Source organism: Cavia porcellus, unplaced genomic scaffold (genome assembly GCF_034190915.1).
Source record: "Cavia porcellus strain 051 isolate PalLab524CR breed Dunkin Hartley unplaced genomic scaffold, mCavPor4.1 scaffold_8, whole genome shotgun sequence".
NCBI lineage: Eukaryota > Metazoa > Chordata > Mammalia > Rodentia > Caviidae > Cavia > Cavia porcellus.
Window position 1 is genome coordinate 28,573,584 of NW_026947491.1, and position 26,435 is coordinate 28,600,018.

General features: G+C 42.8%; 1 protein-coding gene across 3 annotated transcripts in view; it reads right to left on the reverse strand.

The window, feature by feature from the left end:
- Pkp2 (plakophilin 2) overlaps positions 1-10,885 on the reverse strand; it is a 79,473-nt gene extending 68,588 nt beyond the window's left edge. The window contains exon 1 of one of the 3 annotated variants that reach the window (XM_003466762.5): positions 10,595-10,885. In XM_003466762.5, coding sequence (XP_003466810.2) covers positions 10,595-10,817 — 223 coding nt within the window. In that variant the 5' untranslated portion in view covers positions 10,818-10,885. Of the gene's footprint in view, positions 1-10,007; positions 10,142-10,594 lie in introns of those variants that run through there. The other 2 variants (XM_063254534.1, XM_063254535.1) reach the window with 2 other exon arrangements.
- Positions 10,886-26,435: the final 15,550 nt, after the last annotated feature.

Here is a 26,435-nt window from a genome sequence, read left to right on the forward strand (position 1 = left end):
CAAAGGTTTTGTCTTAGTTTTCGAAGTACAGGCCTCTCCCTCCTTCTTGTCTAGGCTGGTCTTGAATTTGTGGGCTCAAGGGGTTCTCTTGCTTTAGCCTCCTGAGTAGCTGGGACTATACACACATACTACAATGATCAGTCTAAAAGATTTTTTTTAAATGTCTAAGAATCTTTAGACAGGATCGGTGAAAGACAACATTCTATCAAATAGCCACTTAATCAGTGAGTTCTATAATCAGTTTTATTGAAGTAAAATGCTTTACTCATTTATATTATAAACATTTATTATTGTTGCTGTGAGTTTTAAGGCTTTTAAAAGTAATTTATATAAATGCCTTACACTTCAATATTGTGTGCCCACTCTCTTATTTTATTTATTTATTTAGAGACAGGGTTTGCTGTGTAGTTCCATCTGGCCCGAAACTTACTATGTAGCCCAGTTTAGTCTCAAACTTGCAGGGATCCTCCTGCCTCAGCCTCCTGAGTGCTGGGATTACAGGCATGATTCACTACACCTGGCTGCTTTTCTCTTGAACTCAAATTATTATTTTTTTTTATAATATTCTGCAATGCAAGGTCAACTATTATTACCCCATTTATACACACTAAAACTTAAGTGACTTGCCTCAAACTGCAGAGACAGGTTGGACCTGAGTCTCTCCTTTCATTGTTCCTTGCTGCCTGAAGTGGTGCCAATTCTAAAACTGTCACCTAGGAAATACCTGCAGGATTACCATCATCACTGCGATGAGGACCTAAACCAGTCAACCAGTCTTTCTCTGCTGTCTAGCACCCTCACCTGAGTAGCTTTAGGGACCCAGTAAGTATCCATCTTTAGTTGCTGGTACCGGGTTTACAAGGCAGCTTCTCTGTTTCCAAATGAATGAACTGAAACCATTTTAATGAGTACCAAAATAACTATGAGATAGTTGATAACTGAGATTGGATTTTCTGGGGTCATATTACGGATCAAACCTAGGGTACTCACAGTGAATTATATCTATAGCTTTTTTTTTTTTTATTTTTGACAGGGTCTTGCATTGCCCAGGCTGGTATGGACCCAGCAATCCTGCCTCAGTCTCTCAGAGTGCTGGGATTAGAGGTGTATGCTTGGCAAGATTGGATTTGGAACCATAGGCTCTATATCTGCAGAATACATATTCAAGGAAGGATGTGAGTCCTGATACTCAGTTTATGTGTTGGCGTAATAGATGGTTTCTTTGTTAAAGGCTAATCTCAAATGACAAATAATGCAGAACCATTAGCTTAGCCAGTCATGTGTTCGGGATTAGACTGGTGGATTAAAGTTGAATTAGCAACTGTGTTCTAAGATTTTAAAGAAATTTCAGACTAGTGGAATTGTTTTTAAAATGGTAAATATTGGGACAGAACCTGAACTCTTTAAAGCAAGTCTTTATTTTCTGTTCAATTAAAGAATAAAGATATGATGAATGCTGGGATTCTGAAGCTCATCCTGCTTTAAATAAATCCAACACAAAGACCCAGATTTTCTTACACAGGAAAACAAAGATCTGACTCTAATTGAAAGGACTCGTTTACTTTAAACCAGGGGGTAGGCGTATTCTGAATTAAAGAAACCGAGTCCGGAGTCTGTGTTCCTGCATTCTGTGTGTTGAGACAAATCATTTAGACGCATCTGTTTTCTGGACTTCTGGCAGCTAACAGAGATTGCTGACACAGATCTGAAAGCTCCTAAGGTTGCCAGGCGTGCTCCCCAAAACACAGCACGGTAGAAGCTGGAAAAGCTTCTGTGCCTCTCCTCCCCCAAGCAGGCTGAGTAAAATCTAGCTGAGTTTCTCTGTGAAGCAGGTAATAAAACTCTTGTTCTAGAGGGGTCCTAGAGTCCTTCCTATTTTCAGAGGAGAGTGACGCTTCACAGGGCAGATTCTGAGCAACCAAGCCTTGGTGCACCCCTCTGTGGGGTCACAGTCCTACATTTTGGTCCATGGAAATATACATGTGCACCTATTTCCTTAGATCTTTCTTTCCAAAGCCTCCCAAGTCATGTAAAGCTTATATTTAACGAAGTTTTCTCTTGTTAAACTGTCTTCTGTTATAGGGATCTCAGTCTAAACCTAGCAATCGATGAAAGCAATACGCAAAACTGATGTAGCTTTCAATAAAATTGGGTCATAATTTTTTCCACACTTTTTCCTGAATTTCAGGTGTTCTAGAAAGAGGGATAAACGCCACGCCTGCCAGCTGTTACGCACAGTATGGAACTCAGAGTTTTCATTCTGCCAGGTTGACCAGTGGTGCTGAGGGTGATTTTCTTGTTTTGTGACTGACCCTGCCACTGAGGATCACCCTGACGTTAATGGGAATTTCCCAGCCATCATTCTGTTGGCACAGTATGTAATGTGCTTCTGATGCTTTCTGAAGAAGACGATGACTTACTAGGGAGTACATATTTCAAACTGAAAACGACTCAGAACTACTTTTTCATAAGGACACCTGGTCATTTCCTGGAGTCCTCTTTAAAGAGGCAAGGAATTGCAGAGCAAGTTTTATTCAGTCTGGGATGAAGAGCAATCCAGGTCCAAGCACCTGGGGGTGGGGATGGTCCCCAGTGGGTGGTGAGAAGAGCCGGTGAAGGAATTTGAATTGCTCTGAAGGTCGCACATAGGACAAGGCAATTTTCTTTCCTGATCTAAATGTTCATCTGAATGATATGAGGTCTATGCAACATCTATGGGAAAAAATTCTTTGTATCTAGTCAAAGACACAAAATATTTTGTATCTGGTAAGAATTCCCCAAAAGAACAGCTTATGGGGGGGGGGTTTCAGAAATACTAAATTTATTTTTGTATTAAACCAGCTTTATTACCTAACTGGTTAAATTTGATTATGAAATAAAATGGGAAAGGCTGCATTGTGGCTCCATCACTTGTACCTGGCCATAGGTTTTAAATATCAGCTACAGCTTTCCTTGGAGTAATCAGGTAATCAAGAACTGGTCACCAAACAAAACCTTCGGGGACTTCCTGCTATCAAGAAAGACTACAGGAGTAGCTGCTAGCCCAGAACACCTTTAGTTTCAAGTCTCTAGCACTAAGAGCCTTACAGAGAGGGGAGAGATCTGCTCCCCGCCCCACACACACTTAGCTCCCCAGGAGGTCTCTGGAGATGAAGGTGTAGAGGAGGTTCAGATGAAAATGGGTATGAGTAAATGTACTCATTGGAATCAGCAGGTGTTCCTTTCTGGTACTGCTGGGTGGCCAGGTATTAAACTTCTAGCAGTGCTAGGAAAGGGTTCTATTGCTGAGCCACACTGCCAACCTGCTGGTATTGATTAAATCTCACTTTATTGTGCTAACAACCCCAAGCAGTTATCTTCACAGGGTAGACCATAATGGTATTTTTAGTGGGAAAAGAACAAGAAAGACTAAAAATTGTTGCGTTATATTCGGTCTGTGTGTGGCAATTTCAGCTCTCATTCTTCCAATATTTTGAAAAAATTTAGTTTCTTCCATTAAAGTTGGCAACACATTATTAAAGGTAAGGGACATGGCATCTTTATATTAGAGGGAATTTGTATGGAAAATCATATTTAAATAACTTTTTTCATGTTCTATTTTTCTTTTATCTTTTATTTTCCAAGAAAAACAACCAGATATGTATGAAATCCACAGTCCTATATCTTATATTACAAGCCAGGTAAGCATTTGCTTTGGCTAGAAAATGAGAGGAATTTGTTGATGTAGAAAACTTTGGTAAAGAACTGACTGAAAGACCAAAGTCAAATGTTTTGTATTATTGAAAACTGAATAAAAAGTTGGGGGCAGTTCTATTACTTAACCCCAGTCCAAATAATCAATCAACTTGTATCAGGTGTATGCAGGAAAGTACCGGCTCTGGATAAACAAGCTAAACATAAAGATTAATATGTCAGAGAAAGCCAGTGTGAGGCTAGTTGGTAGCTGTTCATCACTCACACAATACATCCTAAGTAATACGAGATCTTCTAATATGTTTGGGGGATAAATCTCAAATTATTACCCTACAAAACTACATAAGTAAAAAGGCATGCCTGTAATCCCAGCTGTCTGAGAGGCTAAGGCAGGAGGACCTCATGTTTGAGGCTAGTTTAGGCAACTTAGTGAGACCCTGTCTCCAAATAAGAAATAAAAATGGCTGGCATGGTGGTAGACACCTGTTAACCCAGCTCTCTGGGAAGCTAAAGTAGGAAGACCTTAAATTCAAATCCAACCAGGCAACTTAGTGAGATGACCCTGTCTCAAATTAAAAAGTAAGAGCTGAAGATGTTGCTCGGTGGAAAGGTGCTTGGTTCAAATCGCAGTACTGTGTATAAAACCCACCAATAATAATAATATTATTATTATGCTTTTTTTTGGTCTCTGAAATAGGGTCTCATTATACAGTTCCGGCTGATCTTAAGCTTACTTTGTAGCCCATGTTGCCCTCAAACTCGCATGCCTGGCTTTTATAATGCTTTTTAAAAACTTCACTGCAAAACTGGGGAGAGACTACTTGAGTGGTAGCAAGGCTAGCCATGGCAATACAATGAGACTCCATCTCAAAACCAAACAAAACCCCACCTCGTTACAGATTTCCTTTCTTGAGTCTATTCCCATGGCTTCTCACTTGCAGGGGCCAAACTTTGCCTGTGTTGTAGAGCTGCTGCTGGTCCCTCTTTCAATCCATCTGGTCTGCTAAAGGTCATTTTTACAAAGCCTTTGCATTTTCTTTTGAAACATCTTTGTGACCATAATCACCAGAGCCTCTCTTTTTTTCCCTTTGGCAGCCCTGGGGATTGAACCCAGGAGTGCTCTACCACAAAGCTACATTCTCAGCCCGGGACAAATTTTCTAAAAAAAAAAAATTTTTTTTTAAATTTTGAAGACAGGATCTGGCTCAGGCATTAAATCACCGAGGAACACAATGTGCTTCTGGGATTATAGGCATGGGTCATGCAGGAGGTTTATCAGTTCTTTAACTGGCTCAAGATCTCCCTCTCCAGTGAGAGGTGGAGGAGGGGCAGAGAAGGCGGCCTCTAAGTGGACAGAGTGTGCTGAGTTTCGGGGGCAATGCAAGAGTTAATTAGGCAAAGTGGGAGTGGTGGGAAAGGGCAGGGCACCAAGATAAAGCACAGGGTGTATTTGATGAAGCATGGGGTGCCGAAGATAGGGCTGATGTTTGAGAAGTTACAGACCTCACATCACAAAGAGCTTGGAATGCTGTGTTGAACAAGGGTTTTACTCCTGTAGAGGGCATACAGAAAGCAAAGGAATTACCATCAGGAAATGCTGCAGTGAGGTTTTAGAACATTCACTCTCACATCCATGAGAATAGTGTGGGGCCAGGGTTAATGTAGGAAGGGGTCACCTTATCTCCCACGAGGTCTTTAACTCTCTGATATACCAGTGTCTTACACTACCATTTCTAGCCAGTTCAGCAGCAGCAGTCCATACATGACTGCTCATCAGTCATACTGCTTTGTACATTTGAAATGTCCCTGTCACACAAGTTCAGTTTGCATGTAACCCTCAGGCTGATGTATTTTAAGTCACTATGGTGGAGTCAATTGTGATTGATAGCAGGTAGCCGAATCTGTGTGGTTTGTCTTGAGGTGGATGGAAGATGCTTGAATAGTTTTCACTGCTCTGTCTTAGAATATGAAGAGGAGAAAAGGTGCTCAGAATGGTGAGCTGTGTTTTCAAATGCTCAGGTTTTCCCCTTCAAATGTGTATTTTTGCCTACGTTTACATGTCGAACTCCCTGGATGATCTGTAAGAACATTACTTTTTTTGGTCCAATACCTAATGATCATTAATATTATATAAAAGACCTGTAATTTTAATATTCTAGTTTAAGATCATATAGTCTATATTATTAATCAGGCCATATAGTCTTCCTACTATTTTTAATCTAGTAAATCAAAGAAGTTAGATGGTTCATTTTAATAGAAAAATTAAGTTTCCTTCTAATTTATGGTCTATTTTCACTTGGATTATTGTTTTAACTACTTGTTTATTTCCCCTAAGAGCAGTATGGAATTTATGTCCAAAATAGCTAGAACCCAACAATGATCTCAGAACTGCAAAACTTTAAATCTCTGAAAATCATCTGAGATGGAACCAAATAATCTTCTTACAGGCCATGTTAATCAAGTCTGATTGTAGACTCCAGAGCTTTCAGCAACATACTTGCTACTGGATTTGATAACTATCAAAAGACAGGCTGCCATTAATACTGGTACATTTGTCTTGAGAAAAAAAAAGTTTTAATAATTTTTATTCATCAGACCAGAAATTCAAGAGTAGTACAAAAATCAATGTGAAATTAATTATCTGAAGATAAACACATATGGGCTTATTTCAATACGTGGAAAAAAAAAGTGACAGCCTGTGTCCAAAATGATGCTGTGGGAAACTGTGTGGGAAGGAACACTTGGAATATTTAATTCAAGGGAGCTGGCCCCATTCTTCTGACTGCCCCACCAGGGCAGACACACACAGCACTATCTGTGTGTGTTCTGTTCCAAAGGCCAAGTGAGCAGCATCTTTTCTTGAAGGTAATGAATGTTCTGTATATTACCCGTGGCATATGGGGGGATGTATCTGTGTTTTCATCATCTGACTGAGTGACTGAGTCTTTGTGGTTTCTTATAGTTCCACTGATTCTTATGCATCCTTACCATACATTCGCCTAAAACTTCACTGGTAAATGATGTGTTCTCACAATTTCTAGAAGAGGTCTGTATTTGGAATCACTATTTTGCTAGTTTTCTCTTTCATCTGAGTACAATCGGAAGAACTTTTAAAACAGCAACAACAAAACACAACACCACACTTTTAAAAAAGTTGCATGTACCCAAACTGGGCATGGTGGTACTGGCCTGTAACCTTAGCGTTTGGGAGGCTGAGGCAGGAGGATCACTGTGTGTTCAAGGCCAGTATTCACTACATAGGGAGATCCTGTCTCAAAAAAACCAAAAATAAATAAGTTAATAAAGTACTCAATTTGCCTGACACTAACACAGTAGCTCATAGGTTATGTGGGGAGGACATGGAGTCACCACTGAGTGTCACACTCAGGGTCGTGTGGCCTTCGCCTGCCACCTCACGTCTAATTTTTTTCTTGCCTAATCTCGCCTACTTTCTGAATGACTAATCACCTCGCTCCCAGAATTGCTTCATTCCTGGAATTCCTTTTTGGCAATGAACTCTTATAGAACTTCAATAATGTCTATACCTTTTTTGGTTTATTTCCAGTAGCACCTACTAACTGCTTCTTTTGCTGTCTTAAATCAATTTTCATTCCTCTCTTCAAAATTCACTCCTCTTAGACATTCAAATCCACTTCACCAGGAAATCATGTAAATAATATGACTTGGGTTTCTATGACTGCTTTCCAAGAAGCTCTAACTTGCATTAGAATATTGTCCATTGTATTAGCGTTACATACCTCAATTTAAAGCACATCTTTCTTCCTATTTAGGAACCCAAGGAGGCTTTTTAGTAATACAGAACTTTCAACATGTAATAAATAGGATGTGGACAGTTTTCATTTTTCCCTTTGCTGTAACTTGCAATTCTTAAATGTCTTTATGGAGACTTGTATACAAGGATTTTAAAATTTTCCTACAATATGGACTTATTTTACAATGGGGTTATACATCTTTCAACCTTACCCCAACCAAGTGTTATAGCCAGCTTTAAAATGTTCAGTAGTTTAAAATAATACTAAAAGTCAATGAATGATTTACAGTGAAAACCATTTACTTATATAAAGAAATTCGAAAGAAGTGTAGGGTTAAAGACCCAGACAGAGTATTTCTCAACGAATCAGCCACATTTATCTCATCTCTAGCAGATTATCTGCTGCCTCAACCTTATAGGTATGTCAAGAACTCTGACGCTACCCGCATTTAACCATGGGGTTATTTCTTCCTGGAATTTCGTGTGTTGATACAGGATTCTTTCCAGACCAGCACTGTTTCAACAACTGCTTGTCTCTTTCAACTTTAATAGTAATAAGGAAATAATAAGAATAATGCTCACAGCCAGTGTGAGTGCCCAAACCTTTTCAAAGAATTTTAATTAAACAGTTAATGTGAACCACCCCATAACTGTTCTGAGACGTGTTAATATTCAATTCCTTTGAAGCCAGTTTCCTTTTTGAGTCTCAGAAAGCTGAGGCTTTAAAGTAAGTAGATGTTATTTGCTACCTTATCTCTTTGCCCGAGTTGTACTTCTGTGTAGGCTCCTGAGTGTATTTCAGCTTGTTGCTGCTGCTGTTGCTATAACCCTAATATTTCAAACGCTTTGTTCTTTAGCTGGAAGAGCCATTCAAGTAACTGCCCCAAGCATTTGAACAGAAGCACCAAGATAGTACCCTTTGTTCTACCCCATCGACTCAGCGAACTACGAAACATTACGCTGTTCACTCCTCACATACAATCCCAACCGCCTTATGTCCAGTTCCATTCAATTTTTGAGATTTAAAATCTTGATTCTTCCATGAAACTTAAAAATTTCCTCGGCTTGGAGTAATTTATAGTACTTCTACACTCTGTCATGTTCTAGTTGCTCTTTTGGATTGCTTACTAATTTTTTTTTAGCTTGAGGCTTTAAACTTTCTGCTTAAAGCAAGCGGAGTCTGTGTGTTTCATTCAGCATCAGCACAGTGCCTTGCAGAAAGAACACACCCATTTGATGCTGATGAATTTGCCTAGCAGCTGGTACTTTATACTGTAGGGAAGACAGATCATGTGTGGGGCTGGGACTAAATTTTCAGCACATGTTGATAGACACATACATCACATGTGAACAGGACCCTCTTAGCTATCTCAGCCAACTGTTTTCAGGACATAATGAAAGAAAGGCAGGTATACGAAATTCTAGAATTCTAGGCGCAGGCACATAGATGTTCAGCAGCGCTCCCCTACTCCTACTCATGGAGCCGCTCAATCCTTCCATCTGTCTGCTTGCTTGTTTTTCCAGGCTGCATACTCTCTCAGAGTAAGAAAGAATATCTAATATGCATCCCAGGTTCCCCAAGGAAAGGAAGTTGGTTGGTCCAGTTTAGCACTGGGCTGGTGGATGCTCAGAGTGTAAGTGCAAGGACTCCACTGGCCCGGCACTGGTCCTTGTAATTCTGCAGTCCATGGCCAATCTCCTAAAGCCAAAGACAGGGTCTTTGCCCCCAAGGACAGTGGTGGTTCTGTGTGGTTCAGCCCATTCGATGCTCTCAGAGCTTTCTCAATTTTATTTATGGAAAAATAGGAAGAGGCTTTGGGCCTACTAAATGCCACTTAACAGACCAAAAAGAAATATCATATAATTGAATGGCTTAAAAATTCAGATTTGGGAGTTTAAATACCAATTCTGCATGTACTATGTGGGGGAATTTAAATATGACTTATCGTCTTATAGTTTTCCTGTCTAAAATGAGGGTTAAAAAAATCTAGCTTGTACATTTTTTCTAAACAAAACCAAACCAAACCGAAAAAATGATTCAATGAATGCAAACTACACAGTCCAACTCTGAGCATATAGTAAACACTCAGTATAGGCATATAATCACTGAACATCTGTTTACTCTTCCACTGTGTACATATTAACTGCCAGATCCTTTTCTGTCTCCCATACCACTGTTTTAAATATATAGGCCTGGGTTGTGCATTGGCCATTGCCCACCTTACTTCCTACAGAAACAGTTCAAAAGTTGGGGAAATAAACTTATTTCAATTTAACCCTTCATTTTTTAAACCCATTTTCCCTCTGTGGTAGGCCTATTGCTTTATAAGAGTAATTTTAAAAGCACTAAACTAAAACATGACTTCAGCAGGGTAGAAAAGGATATATCACGCGCTCTAGTTTTGATAACTGGATTGCCAACTTTCCCCCCTCCCAATCGCCCTGGCCACTGATGGCTTTTGTCTGTGTAAGTGAACCTCTTTCATCTCAGAGATCCACGTTTCAGAAAGCCCAGCCTTGCACCCACGCATGCACCACTGACCGAGGTAGGTGGGGACGCTGCCCTGCATCCCAGAGCCTGGAGGGGCGCAGATGCTGCCTGCCATGCTCGAGTCCCTTTCCTCCTCCTCGACCTCTCCCTCCTCCCCTGCGGGGTGGTGGCCCAGCCCAAAGCCCCAGTCTGTTCACTCCCAGATCAGCCACTGGCCGCGCACCCTGGGCGGAGTGCCTAAAGTACCTGGGCGATGCAGCAGTACCCCAATCCACAGGTTGTAAGTGCTTTTAGGTTTTTTTTTTCAAAATATTTATGAGGTGACGGACTCTTAAAATACCTCATACATGCGTGGGGATCTTTCTCCCGGAATAAAATGATCGTGCACAGGAAAATTCTGTATACAATTTCAGAGTGTGTGCAGACCCCCGCTTCTGCGGGTCGCCCAGTATCAGACCAAGGGAAGGAAGAGTGAACTCGTCAGGCCCCTCCGCACAGATCGCGCGTTGAGCCTGCACAGGTCACACGGATGACACCCCACGGAGACTCTGGGCAGCATGCCCGGACGGACGCGGGTGCACGGGGCGTGGAAGACAAGGAGCCACAGGTGGGCCGGACCTGGTCCGGGCAACACTCACCATTGGCCACGAGGCTGCGCCCCTTCCGGGCCAGGGTCTGCTGCACCTGCTCCTGGATCCGCAAGCTCTTGGCCGCCTGGCCGCTGCGGTCGCCGCCGCCCGCCAGCTTCAGCTTGGCCTCGGAGGGCAGCGCCAGGCTGGAGCTATCCAGCTGGCCCAGGATTTGCTGGCCCAGCACGGTCCGGATGTAGCCGCAGTCGGCCTGGGAGCCCGGAGCTGCCATGGCGTCGCCGAGGGACAGAGCTGCCGGCCTGAAACTAGACCTGCGGGAAGAGCCGCCACTGAGCCGGGCGCGCGGGCACGAGCCCCGCCCCAGCCCCGCCCCAGCCCCAATCAGACTCGCCGGCCCAGACCACGCCCAGGACACACCCACCGCTACAGGGCCCCGCCCCACCCCTGCCAGGCCCGCCCCGCCCCACTACCGCCCCAGCCAGGTTCCCCAGCCCCAGGCCACGCCCAACCCACACCTACCGCCACAGGCCCCGCCCCGTCCCCGCCCCGCCGCAGTCCGGCCGGCCCTCAGCCAGACTCTGGGCGCCAGGCCACGCTCCAGTCACACCCACCGCGAGGGCCCCGCTCCTAGCTCGCCCCTGCGCTGGTGGAGGCCTGGACCGCGGGAAGCGCTGTCTGGGGCCTGGGTGGGCCTGCGAGAGGGGGTCGCGACTAGATCTGGGCACGCGCACTCCGGCTGGGGGGGGCGGGGCAGGAGGCGGGGCCAGGCAGCGCTCTGACACCTGGACATCGAACCCGGTGGGATAGCGCACCTTGCAGAGACCGGGTGGATCCGGCCTCGCTCCAGTCGGTCAGACCGCGCCCTGCTGTCTGGGAGGCCGTGGTTCCACTGCGCCGGGGGCCAGCTCTGCCTGCACACAGGTGCGGCGGGAGCAGCACTTCTGCTCCCCGCGGCTCCGGCTGTGCGACCTGAGACTGGTTCTGCTGGGTCTTCGAGCCGCAGAGTGCTTGTTTGCTCAGGCGCAAAGGACAATAGAAGGAGATGGTGCTAAGATGACAGGCGTGACACGGGAGACTTAAAAGTTTTTTCCTTGGTGCAACTTGGCGGCTGCGTTCTCTTGCACAGACTCAGCTGCGGAGCATCCGTATGTCACTCTGGGTGCATCTGGGTCCCCGCCCGCAAACTGTACTGCGCACTTGTGCACACACTGTATCCGTGCACTCCTGTACACACTGTGTCCACTCACTCCTGCACACCGTTGCTCCTGCAAGAAGCCACACAAAGAACTCCAAGAGAGGCTAGGAAGGCAAACTTCAACAGGGATGCTATTTAATAGCTGGAGTTGATTAAGGCCTGATGACTTTGTGGGACCCACAGAAGGGGCCTCCGATTTCCTACCGCACCTTCTACAACTCTTGCTTATGAGGCTATTATTTATGCTCCACGTGCAGTCGATGCTAAAACTCAAGAGCTAAGCATGGGGCAAAGGGGCCTTTACTTTAAGGTTTACAACCTCAATCACTCATCCTTTGGACTTGAGAGGCAGAGAGAAAAAATTCATTTGTGGTTTTAAGTAAGATAATGTTTCCTTTGATAGCTTGGGTTTGTAAGTTCGTCTTCCCACAAATCACTCAGTTGCTGTCAAACTCCACCTCCACAGGTCTGCAGTGGCTGGAGAACAGTCTTTCTCTTCCCTGTTTCCTCCTAAAGCCTTCCATCCTTACACCTAATGCATGGCTTTATGCCTTCTTGTTTTATATGAGCATCCAGGGAGAGAAGAAAGAATCAAGGTACTAAAAACTGGGACAACCCAGTAGTGAGTTCTGCCATCATTTCTCAACAGGCCAGCAGGCCAAGGTCCTGTGAGATGTCTTGAAGCAGGAGCCATGAGGACAGGCTGGTCTGGGAAGCAATTCCTTCCCCATGCAGGAAATCATTCCTGTGTGAAGCTCAGTTATGAAGCCAAAAATAAATACCTGACCCTAATCCCGAGATCAACTGACATTGAAAACAAAAATGAACTGAAGGTTAAATGATGACAAAGACTTCAAATGGCAGATTCCTTTCTCTATCCTTCTTTCATCCTCTCTTTCTGTTCTCATAGTTTTTCCTGGTTAGCTGATTTGAGGATGGTTCTAGCACCTCCCCTCTACAGGGTCAGTTGGGGCATCCCTTGTGTGTGCATGGGTGCATGTGTGCCCGAACAGCCAGCTTTGTGTTGCCCCTCACCAGGGAAATGGAGAGGGTTTTTCTTACTCATTTTAGTGAGCCTAGCTTCACGTATTTTTTTCCTTTCAAGTTAAGATTTTAGCCCCCTGACTGAAGAGCTTTGAAATTAGGGTTCTTCCTCCTCTTCCTCCTCTTTTTACTCTTCCTCCTCCTCCTCTGCCTCTTCTCTTCTTCCTCTTCTTCTTGTCTTTCTTTTCTTCCTCTTCTTCTTGAACTAAATGGACGTGGGGGAGAAAGGGAAAAAGTGAGTCTACTTTGAATACAATTAAACTTAAAACAAGTCTTCAGCATGGGAAGAAAGTAACAAATCTAAAACCTCGTGATGGTCCATTTTACTGGGGGAAGAACAAGAGATGTCATCAAGTGATAGCTATCCAAATTGGACTTCTGTAATTCAAAACTTGGAGTAAATAATTATCTGTGAAAATAAAATAAAATTTTAAAGTATGATGACACTTTTCTATTAGATGGATCCCAATATGAGCACATAGAAGTTTTGATAGTGGATAGTTGGGTGATTTGATAGAAGGAAGGTGATTAAAAACAGCCTGTAGCCTGTTGTGATGGCACATGTCGATAGTGGGAGGCCGAGGCAAAAAGATTGCAAGTTTGAGTCCAGCCTGAACAACTTAATGTCTGTCTCAGAATAAAATAAAGCAAAATGAAATTCCTTTTTCAAAATAAGCTCAGTAGTAGAGTGCTTGCCTAGTATATGCTGCTGAGTTCATTCCCTAATGTAGTGGTGGCAACCAGAGCATGAATGCTGCAGTAGTTATTAGTATCACTGAAAGCTCTTGAAAGCTTGCCATCACTGCCCTAGCATGACTGACAATTAAAACAAACAACTAACCTAACAAACAACAACAAAAAAGTGTGAAAAAGATCTAGGTTCAAATGTTAGCCTATCCTTTGTAAGTAGAATGGCTTCAAGCACATTTCATTATATTTTTACACCTCAACTCTCTTATCTGTAAACCAGGAATAAAGTTCTGGTCATGGGGATTAAGCAATGAGTAATCTGTAACAACATTCAGGATTCCCTCACTCCTTCGATTACTACCTAAATGATACTCTTTCTCACGCCCAGTCATGCACTGAGTTTTCTCCATAGGACTTATTGTTATCATACATCCGCCACTTTTGACTTATTTGTTGTTGAGTGTTTGTTTCCCTGTGGAATAAAATCTCCATGAAAGCAGGGATTTTGTTGTATTTACAGCTGTTCTTCTGGACCTAGAAATAGCAGACAAGAGGCACTGTATATCATATCTTGAATAAGAGCAATTAGGACAATTATTTAGACTTTCAAGCTCTTTAAGTAGCTTGTTAACTTTTATTTTATAAAATTTTATTTCTTTATTTTTATTTTTTGAGACAAAATACTGCTGTGTAGTGCAGGCTGGTCTTTAGCTCACTTTGTAGCTCAGGCTGGTCTCAAAATTGCAATAATCCTCCTGCCTCAGCTTCCTGAGTGCTGAGGATTACAAATATGTGCCACCATGTTCTACTTAACTTCTTATTCTTTAAAAAAATCACGTGGATATCATTATGTATCCTCGGTAGTTTATGGTCAGCTGTATAATATTCCTTATGAGTGAAAATAAACTAAACCGAGATAAAGTTTTACTTTTTGAATACTCATAGAAGTCAGTAAGTCAGGAGAGAATATTCCTTTGGAAATCACATAAACCATCAAGTTCTTTAGAGGCTCCCCTTGTAGGTGAGAATTGGATTGCAATATCAGTGGCTTAATTACAGGGTGAAGAAGCACTTGGACTTTGGCCTGGTGCCCAAAACATATTCTAGATATGCTTATAATCCAACAGAGAGCAGGGCCTGTTGGGTCCTGTCCTGTTCTGGTCTCTTGGGAAAGCTGCTGGTCTGACTTCCTAACCTGTGGGGAAACACTGACATAATTGTTCAAGGTAGTTTCTGACCAACAAATTGAAACATGAAAACAATGCTGCGAATCCATGTGTGGTGTTTGGCTGCCCTGGGTTCTATTATCTTTCAGTATTTAGGTTCAGTTTTGAAAAATTTTCCATTTCTTTTGTCTTTTGTGTACCTAACAAAATCTGATGGAAAGGAAAAGAGGGAAAAAAGCCACAGAAATGTTGACGTGGAATGCAAATAATAAATAGCCAAATTCTGAGGCTACATTTCCTTTTGCTGGGAACCTACAATAAGGATTCAGAAATTCTTAAATTTTAACCTTTATTTGTAAATCTAACACCCTGTAGTTTCCAAGTGCTAACCTTTTATTGTTTTCCAATGTACAGCTAGGGTTTCCTCAGAGTAATCTTTATTTTCTTTAACCATATACAAATTCCTTTATGGGAACCTCCAGTGTACAATCATTTCAGCAAGTTACTAGAAGACTAAATATAGCATTAGGGTTAGAGCAGAAATAATATTTTAATGCAGAATACTAAGAAACATTAATAGCACCAAAACTTTTTGATTCATATTAAAAAAACAAAAGTCCTTACATATTTCATGAACGTTAATGCACATGAAATATTTCTTGCTACTATTTCTCGGGTATTTTTATCCATTGCCTTTAAAAATATTTCCTAAATTAGTGCGAGGGACCTACAGAGAGATACTTCAAAATAAAGTTCAGAATCTACTTCCTCTTTTAGCAAATGTGCATGTTGCCAAGGCGATGTGCAGCAGTTTTATCATTAGCCACACAGGATGTCACTGGATTGGACGGAGAAGAGTAAGGTAGCTGTGAGTAGGTGGGTGCTGAGAACTGTTCTCTGATGGGCCCTTTAAGCAGCGGAGGGGGCCAAGGTGCTACCTCTACCTCACATGTTCATGTTGTTTGCAGTTCTGGATATGCTGTGAATGTGGAAGTCTGAACAAGGTCTCCAATGTGGTGTGGAAGGTGGAAGCCAGGTGGGAGCCCAGGTAAGAAGCTAGTGATCTGTACACAGTCACCGAGGCGTCCCACGGCTCTGGGAGTCTTGACTGAGGGTCTGGAGACACAGGATGCTTTAGTTATCACAACTGCCTCTGGACAGACCAATGCCAGCTGTAACATTGGAAGGGGTCAGATCTTTCCTTCTGTGGCAGCAAAGTGAAGGACAGGCATCTACTGGGTTAAATCTGTCATCCACTCTTGGATTTATTAAAGAAATTCCACACTTTGCTTCAGTCACTCAGATAACCACTAGGTGCTTATAGTAGTGTAGTATAACCTCTTACCTATAGACCTTTGAGTCATCAGTTTGCCTGAGCAGGCCCAGCTGCAACCAATCAAACAGAACCATACTGTTCCAGGTGGCCTGGCTTAAAATCTTAAGTCCCTCCAGTGCCTGGGGAATCTCACTGTTTAGTGACCTCTGAGCTTATAAAGGTATCAGAGAAACCCAGCAGGACTACTTCTAAAACTTCTTTGAGCATCTAGCACCTCAGTGCCATACAAATAAACTATTTGAATTTTAAATTTGTCTCCCTTTTAAAAAATTCACTATTATCTCCTTGAATTCCAAAATCTGAGGTATTACCTTTGATAGAGAAGAATAACACTAATAAATAATTTGGCTTGGATTTTAGAAGTCTCCTTCACACATCCCCTTTTTTGCTTCACAAATTTAAAATATCACGATAGAAGGTAGAGTATTTCCATCACCTCTCTAATGGTAAAGGGAAACTCCAACTCCTCGGGGAAAACCATAAAGACATATTACAAGGGGAATGTACGGGGAGTGGAAAGAGATGCTACAACCTAATACCCTTAGGAAAAATGGTGGCTATTATTATTTATTTATTTGGTAATGAGAATCAAACTCAGGACTTTACACTTGCCAGGCGGGTGCTGTGTCATTGAGCTATATCCCCAGCCCTGGCTGCTATTACTTAGAACTGGCATTAAGTTGCAGTAATTATTATTACCTTTTGATGGCTGGAAGAACTAAGCCAAAAGAAGACCCTTTTGGTTCCTCATCAGCAGATACTCTCCTGGGTCTGAATGCAGCTCCCTATCTGTCCTGGAAGCAGAGCTTAGGCAGTGTCCAGCACAACCTTGGGGACATTTAGAAGTCAAGCCAAGTGTCATTGGACTGGAGCAGTTCTGCTCCTCCTCTGGGTCAAGGGTAGGTGGGGTTCCCCTCTGCACAACTTCTCCTGGTACTTGAACTCCTATCAGCTTCACAGTATCCTTATTAATAATTAAAAATATTAACAAAGTACACAATTGAAATTCAAAAAGTGATTGTCAGTATGGTTACTTTTACCATGGTGTTCTTACTTCTAACAGAAGAAAAACATGTAGCATCTTCACAACAGCAAGAAGCACTTTCATGTTATTTTTTAAAAATATAGTTGCTATAATTCAGGAACAGTAATTTTTGAGGCCAGTTCCATTATGTTACATTGTCATCCCATTATGTTGTGTTCTCTTTTACTTGGTCTGCAGCGTGGACCCTGATTTAAAAATTGCGCAAGTGCTGGGTGAGTGCATACTTGCAATCCTAGCACTTGGGAGGCTGAGGCAGGAGAAGCACTGTGAGTTCAAGGCTAGCCTGAGCTACATAAGTGATTTCAAGGCCAGTCTGGATTACTTTCTAAGACTCTGTCTCAAACAAAAACCAAAACAAACAAAAAATTGCACAAGTCAGGCCAGGGATTTAGCTCAGTGGCCTAAGAGCCTGCCTGGCAAGTGCAAGCTTGTGTGTTCAATCCCTGGTACCAAGAAAAAAAAAAAAATTGTGCAAGTGAGATTGAAGGTAGAATTACCCCTTTTTATTTTTTGATGAAATATACTCATGCATTTTTTTCCTTCTTCCTGGAGTATGCTTTCCCAAAATCTTCACAGGATTGACCTTTTCCTGTCATTTAGATTTATGTCAACATCTCTTCCTCAGAATTTGCTGGTCATTCTCTACAAAGTACTTAGCACTACCTCGTCATTTTGCTTCCACAGGTTCATGTATTCAGTGCATTATCTCTCCTACTGGAATGTAGAATCTGTGCGAGCAGAAACTGGCTTGTTCATCAGTTCATCTACTGTGCTTAAAATCCACTCCTGTGGTCAGCTCATGCAATAGGAAATAAAGAAAGACAGTGATACATTTTAATTTTCTTTTAAAATAGTTTTTAAACATAAGAAAGATGATTTCTAATGAAAGAGCAATTTCTGAGACTTTCTCATTATTAGTTTTTAACTTAATGTTGTAACTTTAAATGAAGGTAAGCTGAAGCAATCATTTGTTTTCACAATTTCTTTTGATCCTGGAACCTGAAACCCAGAGGTTTACTGAAGCTTTGGCAAGTCTCCCAGAGCCATCCTCTTAGTTAGGCTTTCTTTGGCAATCTTCTCAAGGACAAAGGCCTTTGGGAAGCTCTAGATTTTCATGGTTTCAGGGAGAGGGCTAGAGAAAACACAGGCTTCCGCATACCTGAGGTCACGTGTTTGATCCATACAACTTATGCGCACCAGTTGAAATTCCTCAATATCACCGGTGGATTGAACTCAAGTAGTTCAAATTCACAGTTTATTTTAAACTTCTGCTCTTTTAAAGCTGAAAGTGTTACATCTCTGATCAAAGGAAAGAGAAGGAATACGGGCTATAGATCCACAGTCACATGGAAATCCTAGCAGCGGTGACACAGAGGAGGGTGCAAACTGGCTCTTCCAGAGCTGAGGGGACCTGCGACAACTATGTCAGTGCTTCATTTGGCTTGCTAGGTACTCTGTGAATTCTGCCGGTGCGTGCATGCGTGAGGCGCTGGAGGACCAAACCCAGATTATGCATGTCAGGCAAACATTGTGCCACTGAGCTACACTCCTATCCCTTGCTAATATTTCACTTTTGTATATTTCATTAGAAAAAACATCCAGCTTTTGAGCCATGAATAACAAGAAAATTATTTACTCAATAAACCAAATTTTAAGGATTTCCCAGGAAAATATTTTCAGTCCCATTAAGTTCCCATGGCCTACGGCAGTGATGACAAACCCATTAGAGCATTCAGTGATAACAAATAGCCAGCTGCGGCAGCATGCCATAGGTCACCACCACCGGCCAAAGGGATGCAGGCAACATTAACCACCCAGGCACCCCAAGACCTTCCTCATCAGCCGGCCCCTTCCAGGCTGGCTTACCTTACAGTGTGGAACTCTTCAGTGTAAACATACCGAAGCAGAAGAACTCTTATCAGATCCTCTGTTAGTTGGGACTTGTTTTCTCTGATTTTCTGTGACCATTTCATTTACTTCTACCCAGCTTTGTGGTGCATTTATGCTTCCCTTCCTTAGCAAGTTTGGCTTCGTTTGCTGTCATGGGTTCCTACGAGGTCCACCACACCTTAAAATTAAACCATTTATTTTTCTCTCCTGAGACTCAAATAAGGCAATGTTTTGAAAGAATATAGCCCAATCTACTAAGAGAAAAAGAATGCTTTATATTTTCTGAAAATAAAAAAATAGAAGACCATAATATTAAATGAAATAAGTCAGACATACAAGCTAACACATGACATGAATTCTCTTATATAAGAAGAGGAAGTTGTCTTTTTCAAATGGAAGGGGGAACAAAAAATAGAGGGAGAGGAGACAGAGAGGGATTAGAAGAAAGAATTGAAGGGAAAGAATGATGAAGACAGAGTTTTTGCAAATGGAAAGGGGACCAAGAGTTAGAGGGAGTGAGGAGGGAGGGAAAAGGGGGGAAGGTTGAAAAGAAGAAGAATGTGAGGTGTGTTACGCACATGTATCAGCTCCCCGTGATGAATGAAACCATTACGTACTACAAACATGCACTGATAAAAAAACAGAAGATTAAAAAATATATGACACGTAAAGAAATGTAACATATGGTTTTAAAAAATTGCCCGAGGATAAATGTCCATCATTTTCTTACTCTACCATTTAATGTGCATTTAAACTTGGTATTAGAATTCTCTCAGCCTTAGTTTCCTGGTTTGAAGATTGGAGTAACAAATCCTAGACACTGCAGGCCATAGCTCAGTGATAGCAAGCTTGCCTAGCTTGCTCAAGGCCCTGGCTTCAATCCCAGGCACTGGAGAATAAAAGAACAGAAGAGAAAAGAAAAGAAAGAGAATACATATTTAATAGGGTTGACCTGACAAACAATAACAGATATGAAAGTTTTTATAAATCATAAAGTGCTATATGAGTGTTGAATATTATCTTGCACATTTTAGGCTTTTTAGAAATGTACCATCAAAATAACTTCATTTAAAAGCCAGTGGTGTGCACAATGGTAGCTACTAGGAAGGTGGCAGCCAAAGAAAAAAGGGAACATTCTTGCTCTGGAAGAGCTTTCTGTGTTGGCAGAGGGACAAAATATACTTCCTTATAAAACAAAAAATATGTCAAAAGTTAAATAACCATCACATGTCAAAAACTATTCAAAGCAGCAATAATGGAGATGGCCCAATGTGGTGTACCAAATAAGTGTGAAAAATAAAATACTTTCCCCACTAGGTGTTAGAGGTGGATTTAGGTTGGGGTAAGCTAGCACTATTTACATGGGTACACCAGGGGTTGCTGTTAAATGAGGAGGGTCTCCAAGGGGGAGGAAAAGTGACTGGGTGGAGACTGAGTCCGGGCAGCAGAGAGGGGGCAGGGTAGGAGGACACTGACCAGTGCTTCCAGACAGTGGAAGAGTAGACTCAAAGAGGAAACTAAAATGTCCATGCAGATTTCCACGACTGCAGGCCAGGTGAATCAGAGACTCCCAAGGACTGGGGTTTGGAATCTACAGCTTGAAAAAGCATACAAGTTGAGTTTAATGCAGAGCCAGCTAGGGGAACCTCAGGTAAAATGCTTATGCTTTTTTCTGCCTATCCTATAGGTTTAAACTAGTGGTTTTCAAAGCATGGGTCACACACTCTTAAAGAGTTCTCTGAGATCCATTCAGTGAGTTCTACAAAGTGAATCTATTTGCACAATAGTCTGAGACTTCATCTGCCTTTCACACTGTTGATGTCTGGACTGGTGTTGGATGGCAACAGAGGATAAAATTGCCAGCAAGGCAGTGGCCCTGGGATGGATTGGTGGTCACTGTATTTGTCATTGCCAAGTACTTGCAATAAAAAAGAAAACACCAGTTCCTTAGCGATGCCCTTGATGGAGCGATGCAAATTAATTTTATTGTCTGATTGTTGAAGAAGTACCTTTAAAAAATTATGCATGCCAGATTTGGAAAAGTATGCAAATAGCTGCTGCTGCATACAGAAGTTAAAAGCTTTATCTTGAGGAAAAGTATTTGTCCAACAGTTTGAGTTACAAGTTGTTATCCATTTCTCCTCATAAAGGTGACTAATAAGCCAGGCGTGGCAGCACACACCTGTAATTCCAGCACTTGGGAGGCTGAGACAAGAGGATTGGATTGCTGCAAGTTTGAAGCCAGCCTGGGCTACAAAGTGAGCTCAAGGCCATCCTGAACTGCAGAGTGAGACCCTGTCTCAAAAGACCAAATAACAACAACAACAACAACACTGATAAATCCAGGTAGCATGCTGCATGCCTATAATCCCAGGAAGCTGAGGTAGGAGGGTTATAATTTAGTGACTTAGCGAGACCTTGTCTCAAACTAAAACATTAAAAAGTTCTGGGGATGTTGCTCTGTGTGAAGGCCTCAACTCAGTACCTAGTGAAAGAGTTTTGGCCCAGACAGGACACTGTAGTCGGTAAAGCCTCAGGTGGAACCAAGGAGCTCCATCTCCCCCACCCCTAGGAATTTACCTGTGGCACCAAACAAAGACCAGTGGGCTACTTGTGCATCCCTAATGCCCCTTGGGTTCCACCCCAAACCTAGGCTACTTGTATGCCTCCACTCCATGTGTTCCACGGAGAGATTGCCAACCCCGGGGAGGAGATGCCGTGCCCCAGGGAATGGGGGGTGTCTCTCCCTGCATTCTCAAAATAAAGGTCATTTATATTTCATACTTATTATCTTTTCAGCCGCCACCAGTCCCCCACAGTTCTATCATATGGTTCCCTGACTGGGAACAGCAGATGAGAGATTCCAGGGGCTGGTTCCCAGTCTGAGTCCCCTGCCGTTCAGGACCAGTACCAGACTGCATCCTGCATTAATTCCTCACTTCTACACTCAGGAGCTGTAGGCTCGTTGCTGCCAGTTCGCAAACAACACTGACCCAATTTACCACAGGTGAGCAACCCCCGGAGATTGCCACTGGGCCAGGCCCCAGGCGGGTTTTCTCCCCCTTTCCATGGGTTCACATAAAGCTCTTACGTCCTCACCCCAAGGCAGGGTCTTTCTGGGCAACCTGTGTCCACCCTGGACTAGCCTACACTGAGAAACTCTCACGTCCTTCAGAGCTTTTTAAGTTCTAATGGGCAGAGCTGTTACTAGACCCACGTGGAAGTCCACTCATAATATTGGTGACGGCCCATTATTAAGAGTTTTGGAGCCATATAATATATTGATCGGTCTGCAGTAAAAAAGTGACGACTTTGAACTTGGCAGACCATGTCCGTTGCCTCATCTGGCTATAGCCCCGTGGGCTAGACCCCACAGCAGATTTTATCTTGGGGACCACTTCCTGTACCCCCTGCCAAAAACCATACCTATCTATGGCTTATCACACTGCCGACAAGTTTACAAAACTATCTTTAAGCCTTCTTTTGAGAATGTGCCCTTTCCTGCCAGTGCCCCCATCCCTTTTGTTTCCTCACTGCTGCTTCCCTTCCCCCTGCTGTGTCTGCCGTCTGCACCGGCTCATTCCCTGCTGGGTGGGGGGCAAGCCCAGGTAGGGTTGAGAGATGTGTGCGGGACTACTTTAAGCTGCCTTGGGCTTTGGGCAGCTTTGGGCTCTTGCACTGCCCCCTGGATCTGCGCGACATCTCGGCTCTCATGCGGCCAGGTCTGCGCAGTTTGACTTTAACACCATACCCTAATCCATGCACCCCATGAGCAGCTCCTTCATGTGGTGGTTCGGCTCTGCGCCAGTCAGCTGTGCACCTCCCAGAGCAGCCCTGGCTTTGGGTCACCTCCCAGCTCTGCCCCTGTGTGCTGCGGGCCCACTGCCACCCCTCCCCTGTATGCCATCCCAGCCCCTCCCTCCCCGTGTGCCTCTGCCTTGCGCATTTCTGGGGGCAGTCCCAGCCCCGCCCCCCATGCTATGTTCCGGTGCTCACCCCTATGTGTTCCACCTATGTGCTGCGTGCCAGAAATATCCTAGCCCCCTGCCCCGACCTAAGGCTCTCTGCAAGCACATTCTGTCTGCCTCAGAGTTCCATCCTGCCTTGGGCACTTTGCGTCTCCTAGGCAGGTATGTTTCCCAGGCAGGCTTCTGCCAAACACAAGCGCCACTTTACACACAGGCACAGATAGGCAGCAGCTCAGTGGCTTGACTCAGAGATCAATTCCTTTTTGCTATAAACCACCAATAATGTTCTGTTAAGCTTACTGCCTATATTATACTGTATTGTCATAAGTAGTGTTCTGTGTTGGGCTTATTGCCTCTGTTGTACTGTGTTGTCGCCAATCTCCTGTTTAACAACTAAGGTTATGAATTCCTTTTCGCTGGGAACCACTAGCTCTGTTCCAAGACAAGGGTTTTGTTAAAAGTTTTAACATTGTCTGAGAAGCGAGAAGAAAGATAATTGACTGGTAACTTGAGGGTATATAGTAAGTTGTACAAGGCTTGAGAGGATGTAAATTTTATTTGTCTTGATTAAGGGTATATAGTAATTTTATTTGTCTTGGTTAATGTGATAGAAAACTTGAGGGTATATAGTAAGTTGTAAAAAGCTCGAGAGGAAGATAAAAAGTTGTAGAAAGCTTGAAAGGATGTAAATTTTATTTGTCTTGGTTAATGTGAAAGAAGATAGGAAGTTATAAAAAGCTCGAGAGGATGTGAATTTTATTTGTCTTGGTTCATAGTACTGAAAATAACAGGTTTGAAAAAAAGTAAATGTGTTCAGAATTTGACAGTATTAGATCAATTTTGGTAGATTTATTCATAAAATTGGTAAACCTTTGCTGCAAAATGTTTCCATTAAAATGAGATTATACTCCAAAAGAGGGAGGGCAGACTAAAGCCTTTTTTGTCAAGTATGTAATTTCAGTAAAACAATGGCCTGCCATGTGGCATCCTGAAAAAAAGTGGTGTGCCATCCAGATAAAGCCTGCTCTCTGATCTGGAATGCCAAAACCATATTTAAATAACACTGTGGCTGATTTCTCTCCTAAATAAAAGAGTAAAAATTAATAAACAGGCCATCCTCTAAAAATCAGCTGGCATTAGACATTTTAATACCATAAAGAGGTACTTACATATATGACATAAATAACATGTCAGTTCCTAAAATTCTCTGGACCTGTCCTCCTTATGGGAAGTGATTACTAAAATTATACCCTGTTGATTATATTTGACTCCTGCATACTTACTTAATTCTACAGATACCTTCTACTGTAATCCAGATCCTAAACAAAAAGGCAAAACTTGACCTTCAAACCTCATAGAGACCTTAATATGGCTTTTCGTGTTTTCAACAACAGAGATAACAATAACACTTGTGGCACTTGGAGTTCTAAGACAGGTAAACCGACCCAAGGTGGAGCTGCCTGCCCCCCCCCCCCATGGACCATGCTTCAAATGCAGCAGAAGACATTGGACAAGAGAGTGCCCCATCCTGGTGTTCTTTGAGACCTTACTCCAGGGCTACTGGACTGTCCTAGCCACCAGAGAGTGGGTAAGCCATCCTAACTTCTGGCCCTCACAGGAAATGCCAACACTGCCAGATTCATCACCAACAGATCTGCTTAAACTTGCTGCCGAAGACTGACGGGGCTCGGGGCCAACAACAGCCCCTTTTATGGGTGTCTGTTTCAGGGTCCCAAGTCCCACTAAAAGTCTCAGGTAAGACATTCTCTATACTTGTGGACATAGAGGCCATATGTACACAGTTCTTCCTGAGTTTTCAGGCTGCTATAATAAGTCCTCAATCTCTAAGAGACATTGAGGGTCAACCTATGCCATTTATAAACAGGGCCTATTTCGTGCAGGTCCCAGTCCTAAATCTTAAAATGCTTTTCATTCCCTTGTGTTTATACAGGCTGACTTAGACACACTGAGGCCTCAACAGCTTACACCTGTTATCACTAATAAACCTCTCTCAGTGATATAAGACCACCCTCTTCCTTTCTTATTCACCAATTTCTCAGGCAACCCTAGTCAACACTAACAGATAAATTTTGTCTTCTCACTTTGTTTATACTTTTTCAGGATACATAAAAGCCTTTCACACAACCAGGGAGACTGCTAATATACTTGCTAAAGTTCTGTTACAGCAAATCATTCCAAGAACTACAACCAGGTTACAGCGACACATATCTGATATTCTTGGCAACCTCAACAGTAATCAAAGTTGCTAGACTGTCATTCTGGTTTCGCATCACTCAGGCCCTAGATCTAACTATCCTGTTGCCTACTCATCTCTGCCTTACCAAGGTCTCACAGCCACGACTCTCAGGCAGTCATGTTTTGTTATCCAATTTGGTTTCTAATTTCTTATTCTTTTTACAGCAGGACTCTTAACAGTATTTCCTAAAGACTCCAATGTCATGCATACCAGAGACGAGCCTTACCTACCTACCCTTTTAACTTTTACCCTTTCAGATGGGGGAGTAATCACCTCTCATAACTTCACTCCCCCTAACCCCATGTTTAATTTTCAGAATTCTACCTCACTGTGACAATGATCCTACCTCAACGTGGTCCTGATATAATGACATATCTAAATCAAAGTAATTTTTCCTTTTTACCTCACCTGGGTCCTTAAATATGACAGTGCCATGCCCCCTCATAACATCTTATCTCTTTGTTTTTCCAGTCTAACATATGTGCATTCACCAGTGAAGTTGTCCTGGCTAAAACACTTGGCACCAGCTTCTACATGGGCATCAACTGTCATCCCATCAACTCCCCGAGACCCCAGTACAGTGCCCTCTTCCAGCAGGAAGCAGTTAAAGAAAGAAATCTTCACCCCTTTTCATAATAATAATCATAGATGGGATATGAAAGAGTTTTGGCTCAGACAGGACACTGTAGCCAGTAAAGCCTCAGGTGGAACCAAGGAGCTCCATCTCCCCCACCCCTAGGAATTTACCTGTGGCACCAAACAAAGACCAATGGGCTACTTGTGCATCCCTAATGCCCCTTAGGTTCCACCCCAAACCTAGGCTACTTGTATGCCTCCACTCCACGTGTTCCACGGAGAGATTGCCAACCCCGGGTGGAGCTGCCGCACCCCAGGGGATGGGGGGTGTCTCTTCCCGAATTCTCAAAATAAAGGTCATTTATGTTTCATACTTCTTATCTTTTCAGCCGCCGCCGGTCCCCTACAGTTCTATCACCTAGTACCACACACACAGGAAAGACTGACAAAATAGTTATTCAGACTTGGGAAACTGGCAGATAACTTGAAAATAAATGATGTGTATCAGTTCAAGGTAAACAAATGACAATTTCAAACTTTAAAATATTACTAGAATTTTGGAAAACACATCTGTCACCATTATGACCTTAAAAACTTGTGATATATTTTTAATGATTTGATAGTGATATTAACAAATATGATTGGTTTATTTGCTATTGTAAAATAAGATGTTCCAACATGTGGAGGAGACAGGGAACCAACATGTATAATGTTATAGTCAC